Source organism: Aulostomus chinensis, chromosome 12, assembly GCF_037954235.1.
Source record: "Aulostomus chinensis isolate RoL2024-O1b breed Wild chromosome 12, RoL_Achi_v1.0, whole genome shotgun sequence".
NCBI lineage: Eukaryota > Metazoa > Chordata > Actinopteri > Syngnathiformes > Aulostomidae > Aulostomus > Aulostomus chinensis.
Genome location: NC_141331.1, coordinates 16,470,945 through 16,493,467, shown reverse-complemented (window position 1 = coordinate 16,493,467; position 22,523 = coordinate 16,470,945). Strand labels below are relative to the sequence as shown.

Genomic DNA, 22,523 nt, shown 5'->3' with positions numbered 1-22,523 from the left:
GTTGAATGATATAATGTGACAACTGGTGGATAAATCAGAGCCAAGCAGAAAGAATGCATCCAGTCTGCGAGGAGTCGTCTGCAATAATGAGATTGATGACGAGGCTAATAGCTTGATCAGTGGTGGCTCTGTCCCTATTTGCAAAAGCAGTGCAGGATAAGCTTTATCACCATCATCCTGGAAGAGTCTAAAAGTGTACATAATGCATTAATTGGGACCTAAATAAGGCCCCCCCCCCATCTCTCCATCTCTCAGGTCAATGTGGCTACCAACGCAGCTCTCTGGGGTTGTAGTCAGTAGTCGCACATTCCTGGGGTCTTTTATTGGCCTGTCTCTATAGCAACGCCTTCCTCCTCTTGAGGACTGCTGCCAACCTATCCTCTCCACCACAAGACCAATCTCTCCTCTCAACGGCCTTGGAATGGACACTGAGTCGACCCACTCGGGCTACTCCAGCCGCTCAGGGAGGTCCAACCGCCACGGGTAGGTGACCTGTATGCTCCCTCATCGCTCTCTCTCTCTCTCTCTCTGTCTCGCTCTCCATATGTTTCTGCCAGCTCACGTGGTTAATATCTCATTCTCAGGCTCATTCTATGGTGAATAGGTTGTCTTCACAGCGCGTCTTTGAGCCGGCCACATGTTGTGGTTGCGGTCAAATGAATTAGATGAGAGACTAAGAGACGGGAGAACAAGGGGGAGATTGAGTCGGACAGAGATTGTGGATTAGGGTCGTCACAGCTGAGTGGTTCTAACCTATTTCACTAATTCACTTGGTCTAGTTTGCAGAAAGAATCATTCGCTTCCCACCTTGTGCATTCATCATTCGTTTGTAGCCATCGCAGGGTTGAAATGTGCCATCACCAAAAAGAATGACCGCTATTTCTCTGTGGATCAATTCATTTTTTGGCTTGAATCTACAGTTGGACCAACTGTAAATCTCTTGGTTGATACCCGTATTGAAAAGAATAATTTGGTAGATAAACTATGTTTTGTTTGATTTTCTACGAGTTTGGTTGTGTATTTCTTTTAAAGTAAATATTCACAGCCCCTTAGTGCCAATGAAATGAAGAAGTCTTAACAGTTAAAACAGCAAAGCAAACAATATCACTCTGCATCCTTTGTGATGCCTTCAAATGTCTTAACTTGTGTGACAGTAAGGCCACAACACAGACGTATTTAGTTTAACTCTCCAAAAAACTTGAGAGACCAAAACTGAATTTCCTCTCCTTTCAATCAATTAATCAATCAAAAACAAATCCTTTTAAAACTGCTTATCTTCTTATTTAGCTGGATGGTTTTCTTGTCTACATGAACATAGATCTGAAAGGTTGAGTCAAAACTACATTTTTGAATTGATGGATAATTTATTGGCAGCTGTTTTGATAGCTGAATCACTGTCAAAAAGGCAAATATAGATTTAATGGTCTTCTGATTTAATTATGAGAGAAAAACTAAGTAAAGAGGGCATTTTAAAAACATTTTAAAGGCGAGGCACTTTAATTTATATTTACACACCAGCAGGGAACTTAGAGTGATTTACAGATCACAAAAGAAATCAAACAAACTAACAAATAACAAAAAAAAAGAAGAAGAATTAAAACTGAAAACAACAAAATAAGGGAGGGGGGACGTAGAAAGATAACCCCTAAACAGCAGCAAAAAAAAACACAATAAGCAAAATATGGATTTAAATGATTTTGATTAATTAATAGATAATGAGTAAGGTTTTGAATGATGATCTTTTTTTTTTTACATGATCTTTCTTCATCTTCACTTTTTTCACTCTTCGTCCAGGGATCGTAGCCGTGAGCGTCACAAGGCCAGCAGCAGTAAAGACAGCAGTCGCTCTGAGAGGTCTGTCGTCATCAATCCCCCCGACACGCCGTCCCAGGAATCCCCTGTTCACAACGGAGAACCACTGCCAGGAGAACCAACAGCGGCAACAGAGCCTGGAGAAGAAGGCCAGGTACTGATTCCATGAACATTTTGTAGAACCCATGAGAGCACTGGGACAAAATGTTATTGTTGTTTTTTCAGATACCTATAATACCTTCAGGCTCTCAGCTGTAATCACAATCCTCATCTGGAATAAATCGGAAGACCCAGTAATCCATCTGTGAACCGGGTGCCGTGGCCTTTTAAACTCGTCCTCACACAGTTGGCAGCCCATTGCTGCTGTGCCTGACACACAATGGTGTCAAGGGATCAAACAGGCCAGAGGATTAGCGTTCCTCTGCTATAGTGTGTGTGTGTGTGTGTGTGTGTGTGTGTGTGTGTGTGTGTGTGTGTGTGTGTGTGTGTGTGTGTGTGTATGCATGCGCGCGTGTGTGTGTGTGAGTGATACTGGGTATAACTGTCATGCATAATAGCTTTGAATGCAAGTAAATTGGTGCCTGTCTGTTATGGCTTTCAGTCATGTAGTTAAGCCTAATGGATGTCTACAGGGACTTCAGTTCAACGAGCTTCCATAATATCCAGGATGGATACAGATGGGTCGTACATTAGAGGAGAAACCGACGTAAAGTCTCTCAGTCAGGTGATCGGCCGCTATGCAGGGATGAACGCCATTCCTCCAAAAGATATCCCCTCATATTTGGTGTGTTGGTGCTGGACAACATTCAGTCAAAACGACCTCCCAGAGGTCTTCAGTTGGATTGAGATCTGGAAGCGTTAGATTATTCAGCTGTATTTCTGTCTCTATCATGTCTTCGGTTGACCTGATTCTGACAGAGGGTCTAGGTTTGGTCTGCTGCAGCAGGGAAAATTAAATGATTGAGTGGAAGAGTGCATGCAAATGAGCAGTATGTTAAGGCTGTTAATTAACTCCGAGCCCGCCACCCAGCTTCGAGAGGCTAAGATCAACTGCTCCAGTTTCCATGTAAGTGGCATTTGTGTGACCTTGGGAAAGTAGTAACCTCTACATGCTCTTTCCTGACCTCTAATCACTTTACTTTTCTGCTTAAAACGAATATCTTCAAACTGATTCTGCGCATACATACAGAATCTATGGTGACAATGGTTTGTATGTAGGATGAAGGAAGAAAAACTGTGTCTGTTGCCTGCAGAAGATCTACTTTCCCTGAATAATAGCTTCATTTAATGTGATTAGGGTTCATCCAGACTTTCTGACCATCTCTGAGAGGCCTGACCTATTTTGCCATATCTGCCTCCCAGAGAAAAACCACATTCCAGGATGTCATGTGATTGTCAGCTAGTAGCTTCCGTCCATTGTCCGCCTTGTAAGGTAATCTACTATTGTGTGCCATTAACCCTGCAGACAAACGTGTCCAAATGGCACAACAGCAACGCCATTAGCGCCACCAAGTCCGCTCCAGACAGTGTTTTTGGAGCCGTGCTTGTAGGGTGGTAGAACTGTTGTAACACTAACAGGCTCCGGTGCTTGGTGACATTCTCACAGATTAGTCACAGCGTCCAGCCAAACAGCACTTTGAAGAAAGCTGATATGAATAATCCCCCATATTTACACGCATGGCTATGACATAAGGTTAGGACCACAGCTTCTCTGCGTGGGTGAGTCATAGAGAAAGCGCCAAGTCTGTTAGTGAGACTACCCATGCTGCTTTGTGAGACTTTGACGTTGGGACTTATTTCTGCCAGAAGGCAGCAGCTTCAGTTTCCTCATGTTAGCTCTCGCTAACCCTTAGCTCACAGCACATGTTCGGGAATATCACGTCTTTCATCTTTGCCCTTTTTGTTCGTACTAACAGCTACACACAGCTTTTTTATATCATGTAAAAGGATGAGAGACAATTGAAGGAAACCTGCTAATACTCAAACCAGCACAAGCACGCCTGGGTGTTAATGTCGTTTTTTTCAACAGCAGTGAGGCTTAGCTATTGCAATTGACAGCTGTTTGTGTGTGTGTGTGTGTGTGTGTGTGTGTGTGTGTGTGTGTGTGTGTGTGTGTGTGAGTGAGTGAGAGAGAGATACAGAGAGAGAGAGAGAGAGAGAGAGAGAAAGTCTCTGCAAGCGTTACTAATCAGTCTCTTGTTGTGTTGTTGTGCTTTGTGATGGCGGAGCAACCATAATCCATATTCACACTGTGACAGACGAAAGGACCGCCAAGCAGGCAGCATTCTCTCTCTGTCTTTGCTCCTGTCACCCTTCTCCTCTTCAGGCTGACTTCTTGCTCTAAACGTAGAGATCAGGACTGATTAGTGTAGTAATAATCTTTGGGATTAATCCGCAGAGGGTTAATGGCTGGGTTAAACAGTGTATTAGCTCTGTCAGAGACATTGTTGTGTCTCGCTAAATGAGACATTAGCATGAAAGCTAAGCTTGTCTTTACCAGCGCTTTGGCAGAGGAAGTGTTTGGGAGGATATTAACATTGATTATCCCACATAGAGGGTGATTTATTAGAGGAAGATGTAGGATGTAATTTCTTCATACTGGCTGGCTAAATGATCTAAAAGCACTGATCCAGTTTAATATGAAAATGCCCGTGACATGGGAATAGGATTCTCTGCTCTCAATGATGAACATTTGGTTCACATGTACAAGTTACATGAGAATACTGCTCTCATACTGTTCTTTTAATGTAAACCCACCGCTCGCATTCACTGAAGAGAGCTAAATGTAGATTATTCTACCATATTTTAGCTTAGCTTAGCTGCAACTCATCCAGTAGAGGTGCCCAATTAAGAAAGGCTTACTTTTAACCCGCCATTGCCATTTTTTTTGCAATTCCAAGTTGATGGATCGAGCTGGCTAGCTGTTACCATCAATTCACAGTCTTTATGCTAAGCTATGCTATGTGGCGGTTAGCAGTTGCTCATATATATATATATATATGTATATATATGTATATATATATATATATATATATACACACACAGTATATACAGGTGGTTGCATGCTGTTGATTCTTTTCTAACTCTCTCTGTTTTCCCAATATCACAATATTGTTTTTATACTGCCAGACTAAATGTGTTTATTCTCATGTGCGTAGTTGTATTTCTGTCGTCAGATAACCGAACGTACAAAAAGCCGTTTACATACAAAGGGATTTGCTCTCTCAGTTTTCCCACTTGTTCACATTCCAGGCTTGGATTGTCCATCTGTCCATCAGTCAATATTATTCCCTCCTATCGGTAGTCAAATCTTATCTCTCAAAGTTAAGGTTAATTTAATTCTGTACATTACCCCCCCCCCCCCCCCCCCCCCGCTTCTCATCGCCAGGGGTTATTTCAACTCTCATCACTAAAAGTCACAGAATATTCATTGTCATTCAGCATCTGGTCACCACATCACTGCTGATCCTGCAGCTCAGACTTGCTCAGAGATTGTAATGATAAAGAAAACTGAATTAGCCTGACGAAGTTATCTGTGTGGATGTGAAATGCTATTGTGACGTTTAACATTACTGGCCAAGGTTTAAGGAAACCAAAGCCTTACTGCAAGTTGCACACATGGATAGTGTTTTTGTTTACATCAGAGTCATAAAAGCTAAATGTTCCTCATTCTCTGGAACCCTTTCTGATTTATCCACACGGGACAGTTTTCTCAAAGCCCGGATTTTAGGTGAGAAAAACATTGGCTTTGTGTTGAGGATTCACTGTTCGTGTGTAAGGGCTTTATGTATTCTTTCACTTTGAAATCTCCACAGTTCCTGTTTCCAAACGCTTTTATGCCGTTAACAGTCTTGGCTCCAGACAGAGGGGAGGAGAAGTGAGCAGAATAGAGATGAGACTGGCTATTAAATGAAGTTATACTTCCAGAGCTGACCTGGGCTTTCACTCATTCATCTGGCAGACGGATGCTCAAGATGAAATACTGCATTTGCTTCCCCTACAGCTTCTGTCTTTCCGTCTCTTGTCATTTACTGCTATCTCACACCTTACCACCCCCACCCCCCACTCACTCTCTATCACTTTCCCTTCCTCTCCCATTCATCTTCTGGTTCCTCATGGCATCCCCTCCTCCTCCTCCATGGCTGACTTAATTAGGTATGAACACTAATGGAGGGCAGAAATCATTTTCATGTGCTGTATTTATGCTGTAGGTAATATGTTAAGATAGGGTGGCTTCCTTATTCCACAAATTAATTCACTTTGAGCAAAATTTTGCATTTTATTGTCAAATTTACATTGCAAATCTAAGGAGGCACAAACAGGCGAGATTTATTGTAAAAGTCTTCTTTACTCAAAGCTTGCGTAGGAGCAGCAGCTTCATCCACGCTTAGACAATCATGATTTCGGGCCTTTAGAGTAGTTTGATGTACTCAGGCGTGTGTGTGTGCGTGTGTGTGTGTGTGTGTGTGTGTGTGTGTGTGTGTGTGTGTGTGTGCGTGCGTGCGTGTGTGTGTGTGCGCTTGTCATTTTTCAGTCATCCCTCTATCACTGTCAGCTGCTGCTTGGTTGAGGGGGAGAGATAAATGATGCTCCGAGACTCTGGGGGACAGTGAATGGCTAATTACAGGAATTCATGTCAGGCACACAGATGTCTCAGTAGAGCAGTCTTGTCATGTGTGTTTCTCTTTGTGTGCCTTTTCTAGAAAGATTTACAGTGCCAGACAGTAAGAAAACAAATGAGTGATGCAGTGTATGTCTGTGTGTGTGTGTGTGTGTGTGTGTTCTTCTACTTGCTACATATTGAGGACTAGAATATGTATTTAACCAACAGAATGAGGACATTTTTGGAAATTGAGGACATTTTAGCCGTACCTCACATCTTCAAAGGGCCGTTGGAAGATCAAGACTTGGTTTTAGGGTCAAGGGTACGATTAGGTTCAGGTTAGGTTTAGGGTCAAGGTTAGGGTCGGGCAGTCAGTTGAGATGTTAGGTTTAGGGTGAGGGGCTAGGGCATGTATTATGTCAGTGAAAGTCCTCAAAAAGATATAAGTACAAGGATGTGTGTGTGTGTGTGTGTGTGTGTGTGTGTGTGTGTGTGTGTGTGTGTGTGTGTGTGTGTGTGTGTGCTGGGTACATTCATTTGTCAATGTGTGCATCTTTCTTCCAACAGCAACATTCCTGTCATCCTACTGTACATCAATAGAACTTCAAATGTTTTATCATGTTGAGACAATAGTCCAAAAGAATAAAATCTCTCAAAATAGCACAAAGGATTCAATGTGTGCATGTGACTGCTTGTGCAAAAATGGGAGTCAAACAGGATAATTGAGGGGATGCTGCCTGTCTGATTCAGGTAAAGAGTTATTAGTTGATTTGCTATTTTCTCATACATTTTACTGTAGTTTTATGCAGGAAAATTACTTAAAAAAAAAACTATTGTCTTACCAAACCAGACTGCAATAAAATAAACACAAGTTTCCTTTTTCCTAACTTGCTTTGCATCCAGTTAATATTACAGTATAGCAATCGGAAGTTATATGAAGAAGAATCATGTGCCACCTTATGATTTTGTGTTTATAATTTGAAAAAGATCATTTGATTATCTCCTTACACTTCACCCAAAAATTTGGGTTTTTTTGTCTTTGAGTAATCACAGTTGGTTGACTTGAGCTTGCAGAATGTTTTTCCCTGCTGCATCACTAAGGAAAATAGAAGCCCTCGGAAAAGCTAGCCATGTAGCTAATGGCAACTGCCTGCCAACAACAACAATTCAACGGCAAAACTGCCCAAAAGTGTCTGGTTACAAACTCTCAAGTATATTGTTCAGTATTATCAGTGTCTTCTTTATCCAGCTTTATGATCAGTGATCTAAAAACACCTTGGCTTGAGCTAAAAACAAGCTAACCATAAACTCTCTGGGTACAGAGGGAGCACGAGTGAGTTGGTTCAAGTGAGCAGGTCATCTGGTCGTGCCAGAGGGGTTGGAGTTTTGTTTGTTTTTAGTTCATGTTAAGGTGCTTGGGAATTATCGATGTTTTAGGGCGGTTCTAATCGTTGTTTTGTTGCAGAAGTTGTTGTTAGATATCAGTAACCACTAGTGTCAAGCTAAATATACATGGCTGGCACTTTCTGCATTCTAGAATTGCAAAGGAGCGATGCAGGAGACGTCGTATTTGTGTGAACTCGAAAAGCAAAAAGTACTCTTTTTGGATGTAGTATTACTTTAATAACACAGATTTATAAAGACAGATATACACCAACTGTTTTTAGGTAGTTTTTTATTCTTGCATCATTGTCTACTTAAGTCAGGTCAACATGAGGTCAGTGCACTTCATCAGTTCATCACTGCTACTGAGAGTGACATTCAGAAGGATCAAGTTACTCATGATAGATTCACAAGTAGGGTTGTTGTTTTTTTTGTTGTTGTTGTTTTTTGTTTTAATTAAAGTTCACTACCCCAACACTGGTGACCCAACTTATCCAGATGTGACACAGCATCTGCTCTCTGTCTTTCCCCGAACAGGATGATAACTGGGGGGAGACCACCACCGCAGTGACAGGCACCTCTGAGCTGAGCATCTCCCAGGAGGAAGTGGTCGGATTGGGGAAGGGAATCCAGGACCGGACTCAAGGCTTCCGGCGCTATCTTCCCCTGGCTGTGGGCCTGTGTGTGGGGCTGCTGGTGCTGGCTACACCTCTGGTTTTTCTGCTTCTTCCGGCCATAATATGGCCAGAGAGATTGCAGGCTTGTGGTGCTGCCTGCGAGGGTCTCTTCCTCTCCATCTCCTTTAAGCTCCTGATCCTCCTGCTGGCCATTTGGGCACTGTTTCTCCGGCCGGCCCGCGCCAGCCTGCCAAGAGTGTGTGCCTGCCGCGCCTTCCTCACCACACTCACGCTGCTGCTCACCATGTCTTACTGGCTTTTCTACGGGGTCCGGATCCTTGATGCACAGGTAGGCTACAGAGAGCATCAAATATATTGTAGTTATTTTTCTTCAAACAGTACTAGTAATTGTTTGGTACAAGATATGTTTGTGAGACTTTGTTGACATTAAACATTAAAATGTCAGCAAAGTATCACAAGTGGTGCAGTGGTCAGCACTGTGGCCTCACAGCAAGAAGGTTCCAGGTTCAAGTCCCAGCTCCATCACAGGATCTTTCTGTGTGAGTCTGCATGTTCTCCCTGTTCCTGTGTGGGTTCTCTCTGGTACTCCAGCTTCCTCCCACAGTCCACAAACATGCAAGAGGGGACTAGGCTAATTGGATATTGGGTATTTTCTACCACTTATCCTGTTAAGGGTCATGGGGGGGGGCCTTTGGGTGAGAGGCGGGGTTCACCCTGGACAGGTCACCAGTCCATCACAGGGCCAACACATAGAGACAGACGACCATTCACACTCACAGCCGCGCCTACAGTCAATTTAGAGTATCAATAATTTCAAAATTGCATTCAAATTTTATGACTTATTTTGTGTTTTAAGTTGCCTTTAAGGCTGTATTGTTGTTGTTTATCTCAGCCAAATAAAACTTCTTCAGTAATTTCTTCATCTCAGTGTTCATTTCTTGGTGAACTGAAGCATAAATAAAGTCAAAAAATAAGTGTTTTCTTCATTAAACCTGAGCCCTGTGGTCTGTCGCAGGATGAGGACTACCACGGTGTCGTCCAGTTTGCTGTGTCCCTTGTAGACTCTCAGCTGTTTGTCCACTATCTGGCTGTGGTGCTGCTGGAGCTCCGTCACCTCCAACCCTGCTACAGTGTGTGTGTCATCCGCTCCACTGACGGAGAGACACGTCACTACAACATCGGACAGCTCAGGTGTGAATATGCAGTCCTTTATTTATACCTCCAACATGTCCCTGATATTCAGTGGTGCATAAGCCTATTTTAAACGTGACCCCAGAGAACATGGAAAGGAAACAGCGGTACGCTCGACCGTCTTAAAGAATGTGTGTAATTTGAGGCCCATGTCCATAGGGAAGACACTGGCACAGGCAATAATTGAGTTACTCATCACTCTCCTCGTCTAGTTGGCTCCAGGCAGGCTATTCTAGGAGTTTGGGTGGTTGGGGGAGGGATGAGAATGTGCCGGACACAGGGATTCATCCACTGGCTGTCTTACTTTTCTCTGATCAAGTGTGAGTCTACGCCACGAGCAGGAGACAACAATGGTAACTAGATCTGCTTTGTGTGACGAGATTTTGAGTCACTTGGAAGGGGTGTGTGTGTGTGTGTGTGTGTGTGTGTGTGTGTGTGTGTGTGTGGGTTGGGGGTGGGGGGTAAACAAGAAGGTGAGGCGCTGAACGTGAGCAACAAAAGTCATCTGTTGCGCCGCAGTAAACAGCTCGTTAACTCGCAGTGATTTTTAAGTTGATCATCCATGAAAGTAACTTGTGCTCCTACTGTCTCCCTTCATCTCATCTCGCAGTATTCAGAGAGCTGCTCTGTCCATTTTGGAGTATTACTACAGAGATTTCCCCCTCCATAACCCAGCCCTTCTCTCAGCCTCCAAACACCGAGCTGCCAAACACCTCGCCGGGCTAAAGGTCTACAACGTAGACGGTTTGTCTTCCTGTTTGCAGTATTTCTGCTTGCTGGTTCCTTGCTTTACCAGATCTCCTCCTCCTTCTGTGTTGTGATGCTCTGTTTTTTTCTTCCATTCCCATCTCTGAGCAGCTTTTAAAAACAAACTGAGAACGTACCTTTTGGACAGTAAGTACAGATAAAAGTCCTCGCCATCCCTACACAGCACTTTGTCACAGGAAGCTGCTAATATCACGCTTCACTTCCTTCAATCTTTACGGCTCTCTGAAATGTACACACACACACACACACACACACACACACACACACACACACACACACACATATATATATATATATATATATATATATATATATATATATATATATATATATATCATCCTCAGCAAGCACTTCTATCCCATACACACATTGATGCACACGTACTAGAACCGTGGTTCCTCCATGCTCTTGATATGTTGCTTCCGTGCACCCCCCACTCTCACGTGCCACATATTGTATCCTTACCCTCAGTTAGAGTCTTTTCACCACACCCCCACCCTCTCGCTGCACAACACTGAGGCTTTGATGATCTACGCCTGGATACACTAGTGTCCTCACAGCCCCTCCTACCCACCCACCCCACCCCCGCTGTATCAAAGTGCAGCAGAAAGGCCTCTAGGGGGGCCGTGGAATTTCAAGCTTTAAATAATTCATCACTCATTCCTCACATTCTTCCACATTTCTTTTTCACTCTGGCTCATGTGGCTTTTCTTCTTTTTTATATTTCTTTTTTCTCCTTTTTTTCTATCCGTCTCTTGTCATAGCTTCAACATGTAGGCTAGACCGTTGAAGAGTTTACCCCTATTTTAGTCTTCATCTTAGCGCGTTCTTTCAGATTAAACACGATTTCATCCGTGTTTGTAATTCAGTTGTTTTCACCTGTGCACATGCGTGAACACACGTATGCTAATCAGATCATTAATGATTTATATTCCTACCTGAGCTGCAGGGATTACTCCTCATTTCATTCCCCAAACTGTGGTAGTGTTCATAAATATGGACCAGGTTTTACCCCCACACACCCCCCATAAACTAAAATATAAGCTTCACTTAGCTTTATATGTTTGTCACACACAAAAAAGGAAATTCACAGTTCAGACTACAACTATGGCCTTTGAAGTGCAAAGCAATGAATGTTTAAATATTCCTCAATAAAAAGGTTTCTGCTTCAGAAACTTCCTGTAGAAATTGCCTCTTTTCTTAGAGCTATAATTAACACTGTCAGACACATGATCTGGCAGGATGCCCCAGATAGGTAACGTAGATTCATATAGAGGCATCAGCCAATCTCCAATTTGGAAAACGTAACATTAGCAAAGGTTAAATGCAAAATGGATGCAATGCTGACCAAAAAAAGTAGATTAACAGTTATTTTGGGGCCCCAGGTTGAGCCTCCAGTGAGCCCTGATTCAAATAGAGATGTAGCCCATTAATCAGAGTCTTGTGGGTCAGGATCTGCTTCTCTCAGCTCAAGTTTTTGGTATCAATTTGCTTCTGTGTTGTGGTTTGGTTGCAGCCCCGGGGAACACAGCGGGGGCTCAGCCCGGTAACGGAAATCAATCACGGGCGATGGTTGCAGCTGCTGCCAAACGCAAAGACAGCGCCCATAATGAGCTGTACTACGAAGAGGCTGACTACGAGAGAAGAGTCCGCAAACGAAGAGCCAGGTGAGAGACAAATGAGAGCATACCTGCATGTGCTGGCAACCAGGAGGGAGAGAACAGATGGTTCCACTGTGTTGCTTCCTAATCAGTGTGGATTAAAATGTAGAAAATTACCACTAATCTAATGTGTGTGCGTGTGTGCTTGTGTGTGTGCTTGTGTGTGTGTGTGTCCTCTGTCAGGCTGGTGGTGGCTGTGGAGGAGGCCTTCACACATGTGCGGCGCATGAAGAAAGAAGATGAACGTGCCTCTCCCTCTGACATCATGGATGTTCGGGAAGCTGCTTTGGCCATTTTTCCCTCTATGGCCCGGGCCCTGCAGAAGTACCTCCGCACCACCAGGAGGCAGCACTGCCATAGCATGGAGAGCATCCAGAAGCACCTGGCTTTCTGCCTCGTCAATAATATGAGCCCGAAGGTAAGCTAGGTTTGTAGTCCAGTTTAACCTAGTAGAATTAATGAAGGCTCAACAGAAGAATCATGTATTTTATGAGTTGCAATAGCAAGGATTTATATCCGGTACTACGTGTTGGAGACAGTTGAAGTACCATGTAACTGTAGATATATGCTGGTGGTACCATAAGCGCACAACTCATCCTGAAAACTGAACCAGATCAAAACAACAGAACCTTGAGTGTTTACCAGAACCTGGAAGATCTGCCTGGATACAACAACATTCTTTAGGAAAAAAAGGACCTTGTTGTTCTGATAACTTGATCACCAGGCTACACATCACATGACGTGATTCCTTCATGACTGAACTGATGGTTATTCATTTTATCGAAGGCCATTACTGTCTGTACCTCACACACACACACACACACACACACACACACACACACACACACACGCACACACACACACACACACACACACACACACACACACACTAATTAATGTATAGGATGGATTGTAGGATTTGTGTTCTTGGAATCAGAGGCTTTTTGCGTTTTCTTTGTCCAGGCCTTCCTGGAGGCCTACCTGGCCCCTGGTCCGACCCTGCAGTACGGTTCTGAGCGCTGGATGGCTGACCAGTGGACTTTGGTGAGCGAGGCTTCTGTTACTAGCGGCATCAAGGAAGGCAGCGAGTTCCTGCTGAGGTGTCTTGACTTCAGCTTAGCTGTCACCATCAAGAACATTCCGTACATCCGACTGACTGAGGAGTACGTCGACCCCAAGTCTCACAAGTTTATACTGCTGCTCCAATCAGAAACCTCGGTTTAACAGCACACTGGAGACGCTGGACTTACATGACTGTTACAATTGCTACTCACTCCAATTTTGTACTGTTTTTTTGTACTCATGTTTATGTCCTTTGCTTACATGAACTTTTTTTCCCCCTGTTTTTGTTCCAAGAGACATAAAGAAAAAAACAAAAGACAAAAACAGAGAGAGAAAGCTCGGATTTCTCTGTCCTGACATTTGCAGAACGCCGTTCAGGTATTCCTCTATGCACTACAAGAGACCCTCACAGATTCTTTTATTTGCATGTGCCAGTGTGTGCCTGCGTAGCAGAGTTTGGTATTTAGGGAGTGTGTGATTTAGGATGCAGTTTTAGGTGTTGTGAACACTTGGGGTCAACCTGTCTTCTCTTTCTTCAAACTAGAGACATTTCCCAAAACTCTCTTCACCAAATCAGCTCTTCTTTTTTTTTTCATTCTTAGAAATGCTGATTTACTGTCACGTGTTACAGATGTATGTATAGTATTTATACACGAACATTTTTATATCAAAATTGTGCATCGCTTGAAGGATTTTTAAACCTTGTCGAAGATTTTTTGTACCTTGTCTTTCTGCGCTGTATTTGTGTTAATAACTAGACTGTAAATAGCAGTTTGTAAATGTCAGACACTGGAATCTCTTGGACTGAAGGACGAGCACCGCACAGCTGAATACACTCTGTCACTCTTTGCTATATCTGAGTTTGTGCGGGTGAAGTGTTCATTGATCTTTTTATCGGCCAGAAGAATGACTCACTGTTGGAGCTGTGAGATTGTTTCGATTTTAAAGCTTGTCAGGTGGGGATGTTTCTTTCTGGACGTTTGCGCTCGATTTAAACTTAATCTCGTACATAGTGACAGACATTTTCTGCAAAACCAGACGTATTATATGTGAATATGTGAACAAAAACAAGGATTTCACTGTTAAAATTAAAGTCTTGCCAAACATATTTCTCAGTTTTAGTTATAAAAAAAGTTTCCTGCTGTGTTTTTTTTCCCCTTACGATAGCTAATCCAATGCAGAATGCAAAACTGATATCATCTTAACTGTACTGTGATTCTGAGCTGTAAGATTTAAAAACAAAAACAGGAAATTAGACAAATATACCTGGCAAGACTTTTTGCAGTGTTAACTTTCTCTATGAAACAAAACAATAAACATTTATAAAGATATATCTCCTGCTGGTAAGTGGGCACACAAGCAAGAGCTGGAAATGTTAGTGTTAGTATCTCTGCTGTCAGTATTTAGTCCGTGCACACCAGCGTCACACTGCTGCCACCTATCTACCACTCCTAGAGTAGCAACTCTGTTCAGAGCATCAGCCGAACATACTGAAACAAGGAAATGAATATCGTGTGTGTATTTGTGAGGCTGGTTTGTTGTACACAAACGTTACTATTGATGGGGTAGTTTAGTGTCGATTTCAAGTGTTGGTGGTTGTTTATACTTTTTGACTACACATGTGCCTCCGTTTTTGCATATTTAGGATGTGCTCAGCATACATGTGCAGTTTTAAGTGTGTTTGTGCGTGAGTGTGTGTGGGCGCGCGCGTGTGTGTGTGTGTTAGGAGAGAGAGAGAGAGAGACAGAGAGAGAGAGAAACAAAACATATTTAAGAAAAGAGACTGAGTGTGTGCAACTGTTCCGACTTGTCCATCTTCTTTCGTACAACAACAGAACATAAACTCACAGCTGCACATGTGTCAAGTCACATTTTTGAAATAAACATTTGTACATCATTGCTGTATTCTTACATCACGATGCATTCATGTTTTGCTCCACAGTACAGTTTTTTTGAAGACTGGTCTGGTATTTGAGATGGAAAACATGGTCCCTTCCATCGTAGGAACAGCTACTGGTATTTAGACTCACTCGTGTGACTGCGGAGGAGAGTTCACTGATATAAGGTTACTTCTGCGTATTACGTTATTGTGTTAATGAGGCTTCCATTTTAATATCCGTGTGTTCACCAGTGTGGAATTACCTCAAATTCATTATTATGATGTGTTTATGGGATGCAGAACGTAAAAACTTGATGACACTTTGTAAATATATACATTTTCAATGCATATATTCTCAATATTTAGTTCGTTTTTAAATGTCATTTAAGATCAATAATTTGAAATATTTATGCGTGAAAGAAAATTAAAATAAAATCGTAATATCGAATCAAAAGGTTAAATCTAAATACAGATTTTTTTTAAGGTAAATATAAATGCGAAATATCAATGTTGAATCTAAATCTACATGTTCAACCTAAATGTTAAATCTAAAGCTAGCGTTTTTACATTTGACATTAAACTTAACGTTCAGAGTTCGTTTTCACATTCCATCAAAGAAGCGATAACATAAAGACAAACACTTGTGTGGTCCGTCCTAAACAGAAAGTCTGGAAAGCTCGGAAACCGTAAGATAAAAACACAGAGTGTGTGCATTTTCTGTTGTTGTCTCCAAACGTTGTCAAGAGTTTTCCGTCATTGTTAAAACCTAGCAATCAGTCACAGAAAAGACAGCCGGTGGAAGTGCAGAAACTCAAGAGTGGAGAAAGAAAAAGGAGCTGAGAATGAGTTTGCCTGTGCTTATTGTTTAATGAGAATATGGACTCTGTGTGCAGCTGCTGCCTGCAACAAGGATTCGGGTGGGAAAAAAAACCCTGATAACTGCCAAGAGATGAGAAAAGACTGAGAGATTTGCTAATGAAAGGGAAAACTGTCACGGTGTCTCAACAATCGCCGACCTGCCATCCCCTGATACACATTTAAACTGAACGTTAAATCTGAGTTAGTTTTGCCTGAAAAGAGAATGCAGACTGACAGTAGATGGGAACAGAATACACACACACACACACACACACACACACACACACACACACACATTTATGAACCACCCAGGCTGGTTTATTGAACCACAACTCATGTAATCGAGCAGCTTTTTGTTGAAGGTTGAGCTTTTCACATTTTACTGGATTTACAGAAGAAATACATTTGACTACACTGATAATTAAAGTCGTTTTTTTATTAGTATGACTAAACATTTAGAGATTTGTAAATGAATGTCATGTGAGATAAATGTCTGGTGCAGACATATTCAGTATTTGTTTTCATAAGTGTTAGTCACAATTCATATTCCAGGCTTATTTACATTTGTGTGTGTTAAATAGAAGCCGACACACATTCAGTACATATTTGGAATTGCATCTGCAGTCCGAGTTCAGCTCTGAAGATCAGTAAATTACTCATCATCCTCATCTTCATCGTCCTCATTGTCACCCTCTTCATCATCGTCATCGTCGTCATCTTCATCGTCGTCGTCGTCATCATCATCGTCGTCGTCGTCGTCGTCGTCGTCGTCGTCATCCTCAGTGTTGATTTTACCAGAGAGAACATCCTCAATCCAGTCCTCCAGCTCTTGAGCGCTGGGCAGATCCTCCTCATCCTCCATCTCCATCCAGATGCTGTCGGCCTGCTCACACACACACACACACACACACACACACACACAGAAGAGAAATAACATTGCTAGACAATCACCACATCAGACAGCTTGTCAGGTTTCTGTGGACTCACATCTGTAACGTTGACAACTCCGATCTGCGGTCTGAACAGGTCCACCTTGAAGGTCTTCTCCCAGTAAGGGATCATCTAAGAGGGATCAATTAATTAAACAACACATTAGCTGAATGTTTTTTTGTTTTTTTTCCACAAGACTCCCTGTCTGCTGTCCTTTCTGTAGAGGAGTTATCGTTGCTCACCAAGGGAAAGTCGTCAGGGTCGATCCAGACAATACTAAGCTCAGGTAGGTGTGTATTTTCCCGGGCAACTTCCTTCAGGATCTCCAAGAACTCATAGCCATCTGGAGGGCAGTAAAACCTTATAACATCAATAGATGAGGAATTCCGATACATCAACAGTTTGGGATTCATTCGCTGTCTTGCAGTTGAGTTACAAGAGATTCGAGGAACAAATAAATCGCTATTTCCCATCAGTCATACCTATGTGACCACGTGTAGCCAGTTAGCTTAGCATATGACAGCAGCAGGGGGAAATTATTGGCTTCATTCTGGTAACAAAATCTGGCAAAAGGACCATTTAACTTGATGCAACATTCATGTTGTCCTGGGGTCAGATTTGACTCCTTCTCTAAGTTTTGTTTTTGTTTTATTTCATCAAAAATTGGGTATAAATTTAAACGAGGTCTTTTGACCCTGAATTCCAAAAAAATAATATCAAACTTGTGGTTATAAGTTGAAATGAAGTTGACTAAAAAGGTGTTACACAGAATTTGGTGATAATCTATACTTTATGCCTTACAAACAATCAGCAAAACTAAGACAACACCAAGGTTTGAACTCAGAAGCTCCCTCTTTAAGAGCCTGCTTTTGATTGAAAATCATGTCATTTTTTAGACTGTATTTTATTAGTCTTGTCATGCATTTTTCATGTCCGACACCTGGAAAGGAAAAAAAATTGTTACGGTTTGATAAAAATACAGTTTATAGACTGAGTTCTTCAAAAAGGCCGCTCAACTTCATGTTTAGAGCAGAAATGTTTTGAACTTTTGTTAACCTGTCAAATAAAAAGTAACCTGCTCTCACCAGGGTCCTCCTCCTCCGCAAATGCCACAATGTGGATGCCCTCGATGTCATCCTCCTGAGAGGGAGGGAACAAACGTCAGTGACATCTAAAGTGGTTTTCCTGATGTTTCGTCTCGGCGCAGGTTCTCGTCACTCACCCAGGTTTCAAACATGTCTTCTGCGCGCAGCTTCCTCAGCGTCGGTCTGATAACACAGCAAAGATATTTTTAACCGCTTCAAATGCACACCAGCCACAGGAATGTGTCTAGTTTAGCTGTTAATGTACCGCCTGTGCTCAGTTATAAATTCCACCAGGTCCTCCTCGGAGTGCGGCTTGTTGGGGATTGTGATGGGCTCCTCCATGAAGGGCTCATAGAAATCTACTTCGTTCAACTTCAGAGTCAGCTCCTTGGCCACCTGAAGCATCAGAATCAGGTCAGTCGAGCGGAGTGGTTTGTGTTCACTGCAATAATTTGTGTTTGTTTATTACTCACAGATTTCTCAAAGGTGGCAAGGAACTTGATGTAGGGCTGAAACTGCTCTGCAGCTTCTTTGAAGGCCTCATAATCTGGGGATAAAAGAAAAGGCTTTCTTATCTCACATCTGTGTGCTGTTTGAAGGACATTTGCACATCAGGGAGCGGAAATCACTAAACTTTGACCTCCACTTCCTCCCACAGTTGATCAGATGAGATACAGCAGTGGACTACCCCAGACTCAATTCCCCCGCAGCATGTGAGAGGGGAAAAAAACAGTGGCAGCTGTGTGCGCGGCAGTGATAAAAATGGATCTGTAAATCCACGGAGATGACGGGGTTAAAGTGCGCTCAAGAGAGAGTCCATTGCTTAAGATAACTAAGAAGTTTCAACTCGTAGCAGCGTCGTGCACTCACGCTCAGAGTCTTCATTCTTGAAGTAACCCACGACGCGAATGTCTTCCTCCATCCTATCAAAAGCTCTCAACTCCAGGGCGTTTCCGATCACTTCCACCGGCTCCTCCATCAGCTGGAGACCGACAGAGGAGAAAAGAACTTTGGTTTGACAGGTGCTGATAAGTCCAAGCAGCTGGACCCTAATTCAGTCCACTCACATCTAACAAAAACTCCACCAGGGTGTTAGCAGAGAGCCAGCCGTCAAACTCGATGACCCGATCAGCCTTGAAAACATACACGCTGCCTTCCTCTTCCAGGCCTGCCAGGAGTGGAAAGTACAGTTATTCCATTAAAAGTCTTTTTTTGGCCCCGTGATGATTGACAGTTTCTGTTTAATTGTCACCCACCCAGTTTCTTTGACACCTTTGCATCTTTGTGGGAGTCAACCATGCCAAAGCCGATGTCTTTCTCTTCCAATACTTGAGCAACAAGCTGCACCCAAAATGAAAAAGTTAAGGATCAAATGAGAAAACTGCACACTCTTAAAGACACAAAGCAAACCGGATGATTCAGTCTGGGCTCTGAGGTTCTGACATCAATGCAAAAACAATAGCTGAGGCTGTTTTGTTGGAAAAAGACAGAGCTTCAGTGTCAGGTAAGGTCTTGAGAGCAAAAAAAAAAATCCCAAACTTGGCTGTAAGGCCAAAGGGCTCTAGCTTGCCTGGAGGACATGGAGACACTGTTACATAATTATCCAGACAGGCTCGGTCTAAAAATAAAGTAACAGTATTAGAGTGGATATTGTTCTCTGGAGTACAGTATTGGTGGACTCCTGCACCGCTGCTGATCCTACACGGCAGTTTACAATATTTTTATTCAGCATGTATGTGCTCCATTCAAAACCCAGGAAATTATTAGACCTGAAAACTAATGCAGGACTGCGGATAAATGGGATTAAATCAAAGAAATGTGGGATTAAACAATAAACGGGTTGATAAGAACTGCTCCTTACCCGGTCACTTTAACGCACCGAGCTGGTGTTTACACGTTAATCTCGGCAGTTTTCCACCTCTGCTGTGAGTGAAGCCTCAGACTAAACGCAGCACATCAGAGAGCAGCTCGGCCGTGTGAAACCTGAGCTGGAGCACAGTGCACAGTGTTTCCTAGCTGGACTGAGCTTCCGTGTAAATTACATTTGTGTTTGACAAGAGCATCAGAAATTCACATGCTAAATTTAAAGGTAAATTCTGATGAAACAAAAACAGAGACAGTCTGCTGGGTTTATGGCTGGTTTGTGTGTCCAAGCGCACCTGCTGTTTCAGTTCAAGTGCAACAGCGCTCGGTGAAGGTGAATAAGCTTGTAGACGACAGCTGAACAGTCGTCGATCGAGGGGTTAAGGTGAAAAAAATCGGAGCAACCAAACAAAGTTGGCGAGCTGAACTTCGGAGCAAAGGGCATTTATTGACAAGGGGTTTTTTTTCTTCTTCATTTATTCTATTTATTCATTCCCCTTTTTGTGCCAGGAAAATTCAATTAAAAAAACAACAACTTCCAAATGAACCTCCTTTCACATCTCGTTTTAAACATCATTCATGTTATTTCCTGACAGGCTGATGTCAGTTAAGCGCATTTTGAAGGCAGACAGCAATGTATTACCAGTAACTGATTCTCATAAAATGAACATCTAAGGACTGTGGCTAACGCTACTGTTCACTCAGATCAGAGGCTGCAGACATCCAAGGAATCTCTCCTATTCTGACCTCAGGAAACTCAAGACAACCCTGGAGTACATTTGAACACATAAACCATAACTGACTTTTGAAGCACAAATGCTAACGTGAAGCAATTTGCAACACTGTATTGAAAAAAACAAACAAGAACTGTCATGTCAATGGACTGGCATGATACATGTGACTCAATTTCCACCAAAAGACCGGTCACATTTCCTGACTTGAATGACCCTCCCACCTGCTGGCACCTCTCTTCCTACCTGCCCTTAAATCAGTCCTCCCTCGTGCTGGAAATGCTACTCAGGCAGGCAAAGCAGGTTTCAAGGTCAAGAAAATACCAAGCTGCCGGAGATCTGCCCGCGCTGACCTTTGCACTGCACATGAACTCTTGAACAGTAAGCAGAGCGGCGCCACGGGAGGCCAAACAACAGAGATCATTTAAAAGGCAGCGTACGACGGAACAACCTCACTGTGTGACTGCAGAGAGTTTGCACATTCGCAGCGACCTTGTACTGATGTCATAATGGATGAAGGTTAATTCTCACAAAATGGTGATTTCTTTGCTTTTGGCTGTTTCTCTCTTATTCAGCAACCAAACACGCCCTTTCTTGTCTTTCTTTTACATCTTTCGTCTTATCCTCACTCCTCTCAACCTGCTCATTTTCTCCTTGACCTCCTCCACTTTATTGTCCTACCTCAAGTACCAGCTCCGTCATCTGGTGTTGCTTTTGCAGCTCCTTGTTATCTGGTATGGGCTCATGGTAGAAAAGACAAAGCATGCTGTACTTCTTCAAGGCTTTCTTGTAGTTCTTATCATTGATGTCGAGAACGCGATCTTTCCCATCGTACTGTGGGAACTCGAGGCCCGTTTCAGCTGGGGCCAAAGGCACAAGGCTGATGCATGGAAGCAGGAACAACCACAAGGAGAACATGGTCCAGAACTACCACACAACCCCAACAGTCAGTGTGGTTGTCAGTTCACAATAGAAAAGAGCAGAAAGGGTCAGCCAGGCCCTGTGAAATGGTTGAGCGTCAAGGGATGCAGGAAATGCTGCTGAAGATTTGAGGGTAAGAGAAAGTGGGTCCGTCAGTGGCAGTTAGCGGGCATCCCAGAAAGTCCACGGAAATCCCTGTGCATCCTCAGACGGCGCGACTCCCACTGCTCCCACTGCTGTCCTGGTTCACGCCTTCACAGAGGAGAAAAAGGGAGTCCTGTCAGGCCTTTGAGGGACTGAGAGTGCGGTGCTCCACCTCCAGCCATGCAGGGCAGGCCCTTTTTTAGGAGACCAGTTGTTTGAAAGCTAAAAATAAACCTGCAAGTGAGAAAGAAAGATCACAGGGGGTTTAATACTGAGTTATGTCGGGGCAATTTCTTATTACAATAGACGTTCTAAGTTATAAATAAAGTGTCTGAAACATAAACTGTCTGTAGTGCTGTTTTATCTGTGCGAAAAGGAGATACAGAGTCACTCCAGTCCGTAGGAGCAGCTCAAAAGAAACAGGAAATCACACTCCTCTCTTAAAGACTGCGACTGTGACTGGGAGTTGACCTTTATTTGACATTCAAAAACTCCATATAAGGAATTATTATGTGTTGATCATGCAAGATGCCCACAAGTCAGCGCATTTCTTTCATATGGCAGGAAATCACAAAGGGGAAGTAGATGCAAAATCCTTTTCCATCACATTTACAGCAGTTGATGTTTCTCTGAGGGACTCAGCGATAAGGGAGATATCAGTCGAGCCCCAGAGATTTAGGGGTTCAGTTATTTTGAGAAGTTCGAGTTTGCGAGGACCAAAAACAAAGTGGAAGTGGGATTTAAAACCGGAGGGGAAAATGGTGGTGTATTTTAGGTGACAGCTCAAGAGACAATTTGCCAACAGGTGTGTAAAGGGCAACTGGAATTATAACATGTGAGACTTGGTTGTTCCTACTAGGAGCATGTGGCATTTGCTGTCTCACCATAGGTTGAATATATTGTAATATAGCTGGTTTATATATTTCATATTTGTAGCCTGCACTGAACCCCCCCAAAAAACCTGAAAATAATAACTGGAGGACACTGGGAGAAC

General features: G+C 42.9%; 2 protein-coding genes across 2 annotated transcripts; one reads left to right on the top strand and one right to left on the bottom strand.

Annotated features, from left to right (window-relative positions):
* The first annotated feature begins 340 nt into the window (after positions 1-340).
* Positions 341-14,989, top strand: LOC147252267 (vang-like protein 1). The gene is made up of 8 exons (XM_086220519.1): positions 341-483; positions 1,795-1,966; positions 8,336-8,764; positions 9,452-9,627; positions 10,238-10,371; positions 11,912-12,062; positions 12,240-12,474; positions 13,020-14,989. The coding sequence occupies exons 1-8, from the start codon at positions 422-424 to the stop codon at positions 13,278-13,280; spliced, it is 1,620 nt and encodes a 539-aa protein (XP_086076645.1). The 5' UTR covers positions 341-421; the 3' UTR covers positions 13,281-14,989.
* Positions 14,990-15,950: 961 nt separating this feature from the next.
* casq2 (calsequestrin 2) lies at positions 15,951-21,383 on the bottom strand. The gene is made up of 11 exons (XM_086220520.1): positions 21,146-21,383; positions 19,127-19,211; positions 18,938-19,038; positions 18,741-18,852; positions 18,344-18,417; positions 18,136-18,266; positions 18,008-18,053; positions 17,871-17,925; positions 17,028-17,128; positions 16,843-16,917; positions 15,951-16,738 (listed from the first exon to the last, which is right to left on the bottom strand). Exons 1-11 carry the CDS (start codon positions 21,380-21,382, stop codon positions 16,508-16,510), a joined length of 1,248 nt encoding a protein of 415 aa, XP_086076646.1. The 5' UTR covers position 21,383; the 3' UTR covers positions 15,951-16,507.
* Positions 21,384-22,523: the final 1,140 nt, after the last annotated feature.

Bases quoted from the DNA above. Each gene is read 5' to 3' on its own strand.
- LOC147252267 (XM_086220519.1), top strand. From the start codon at position 422: ATGGACACTGAGTCGACCCACTCGGGCTACTCCAGCCGCTCAGGGAGG. The intron at 484-1,794 runs GTAGGTGACCTG...CTCTTCGTCCAG, and splicing joins GGGAGGTCCAACCGCCACGG to GGATCGTAGCCGTGAGCGTC. The intron at 8,765-9,451 runs GTAGGCTACAGA...GGTCTGTCGCAG, and splicing joins TCCGGATCCTTGATGCACAG to GATGAGGACTACCACGGTGT.
- casq2 (XM_086220520.1), bottom strand. From the start codon at position 21,382: ATGTTCTCCTTGTGGTTGTTCCTGCTTCCATGCATCAGCCTTGTGCCT. The intron at 16,918-17,027 runs GTGAGCAACGAT...GATCCCTCTTAG, and splicing joins ACCCTGACGACTTTCCCTTG to ATGATCCCTTACTGGGAGAA. The intron at 16,739-16,842 runs GTGAGTCCACAG...GTGTGTGAGCAG, and splicing joins GAGTTGTCAACGTTACAGAT to GCCGACAGCATCTGGATGGA.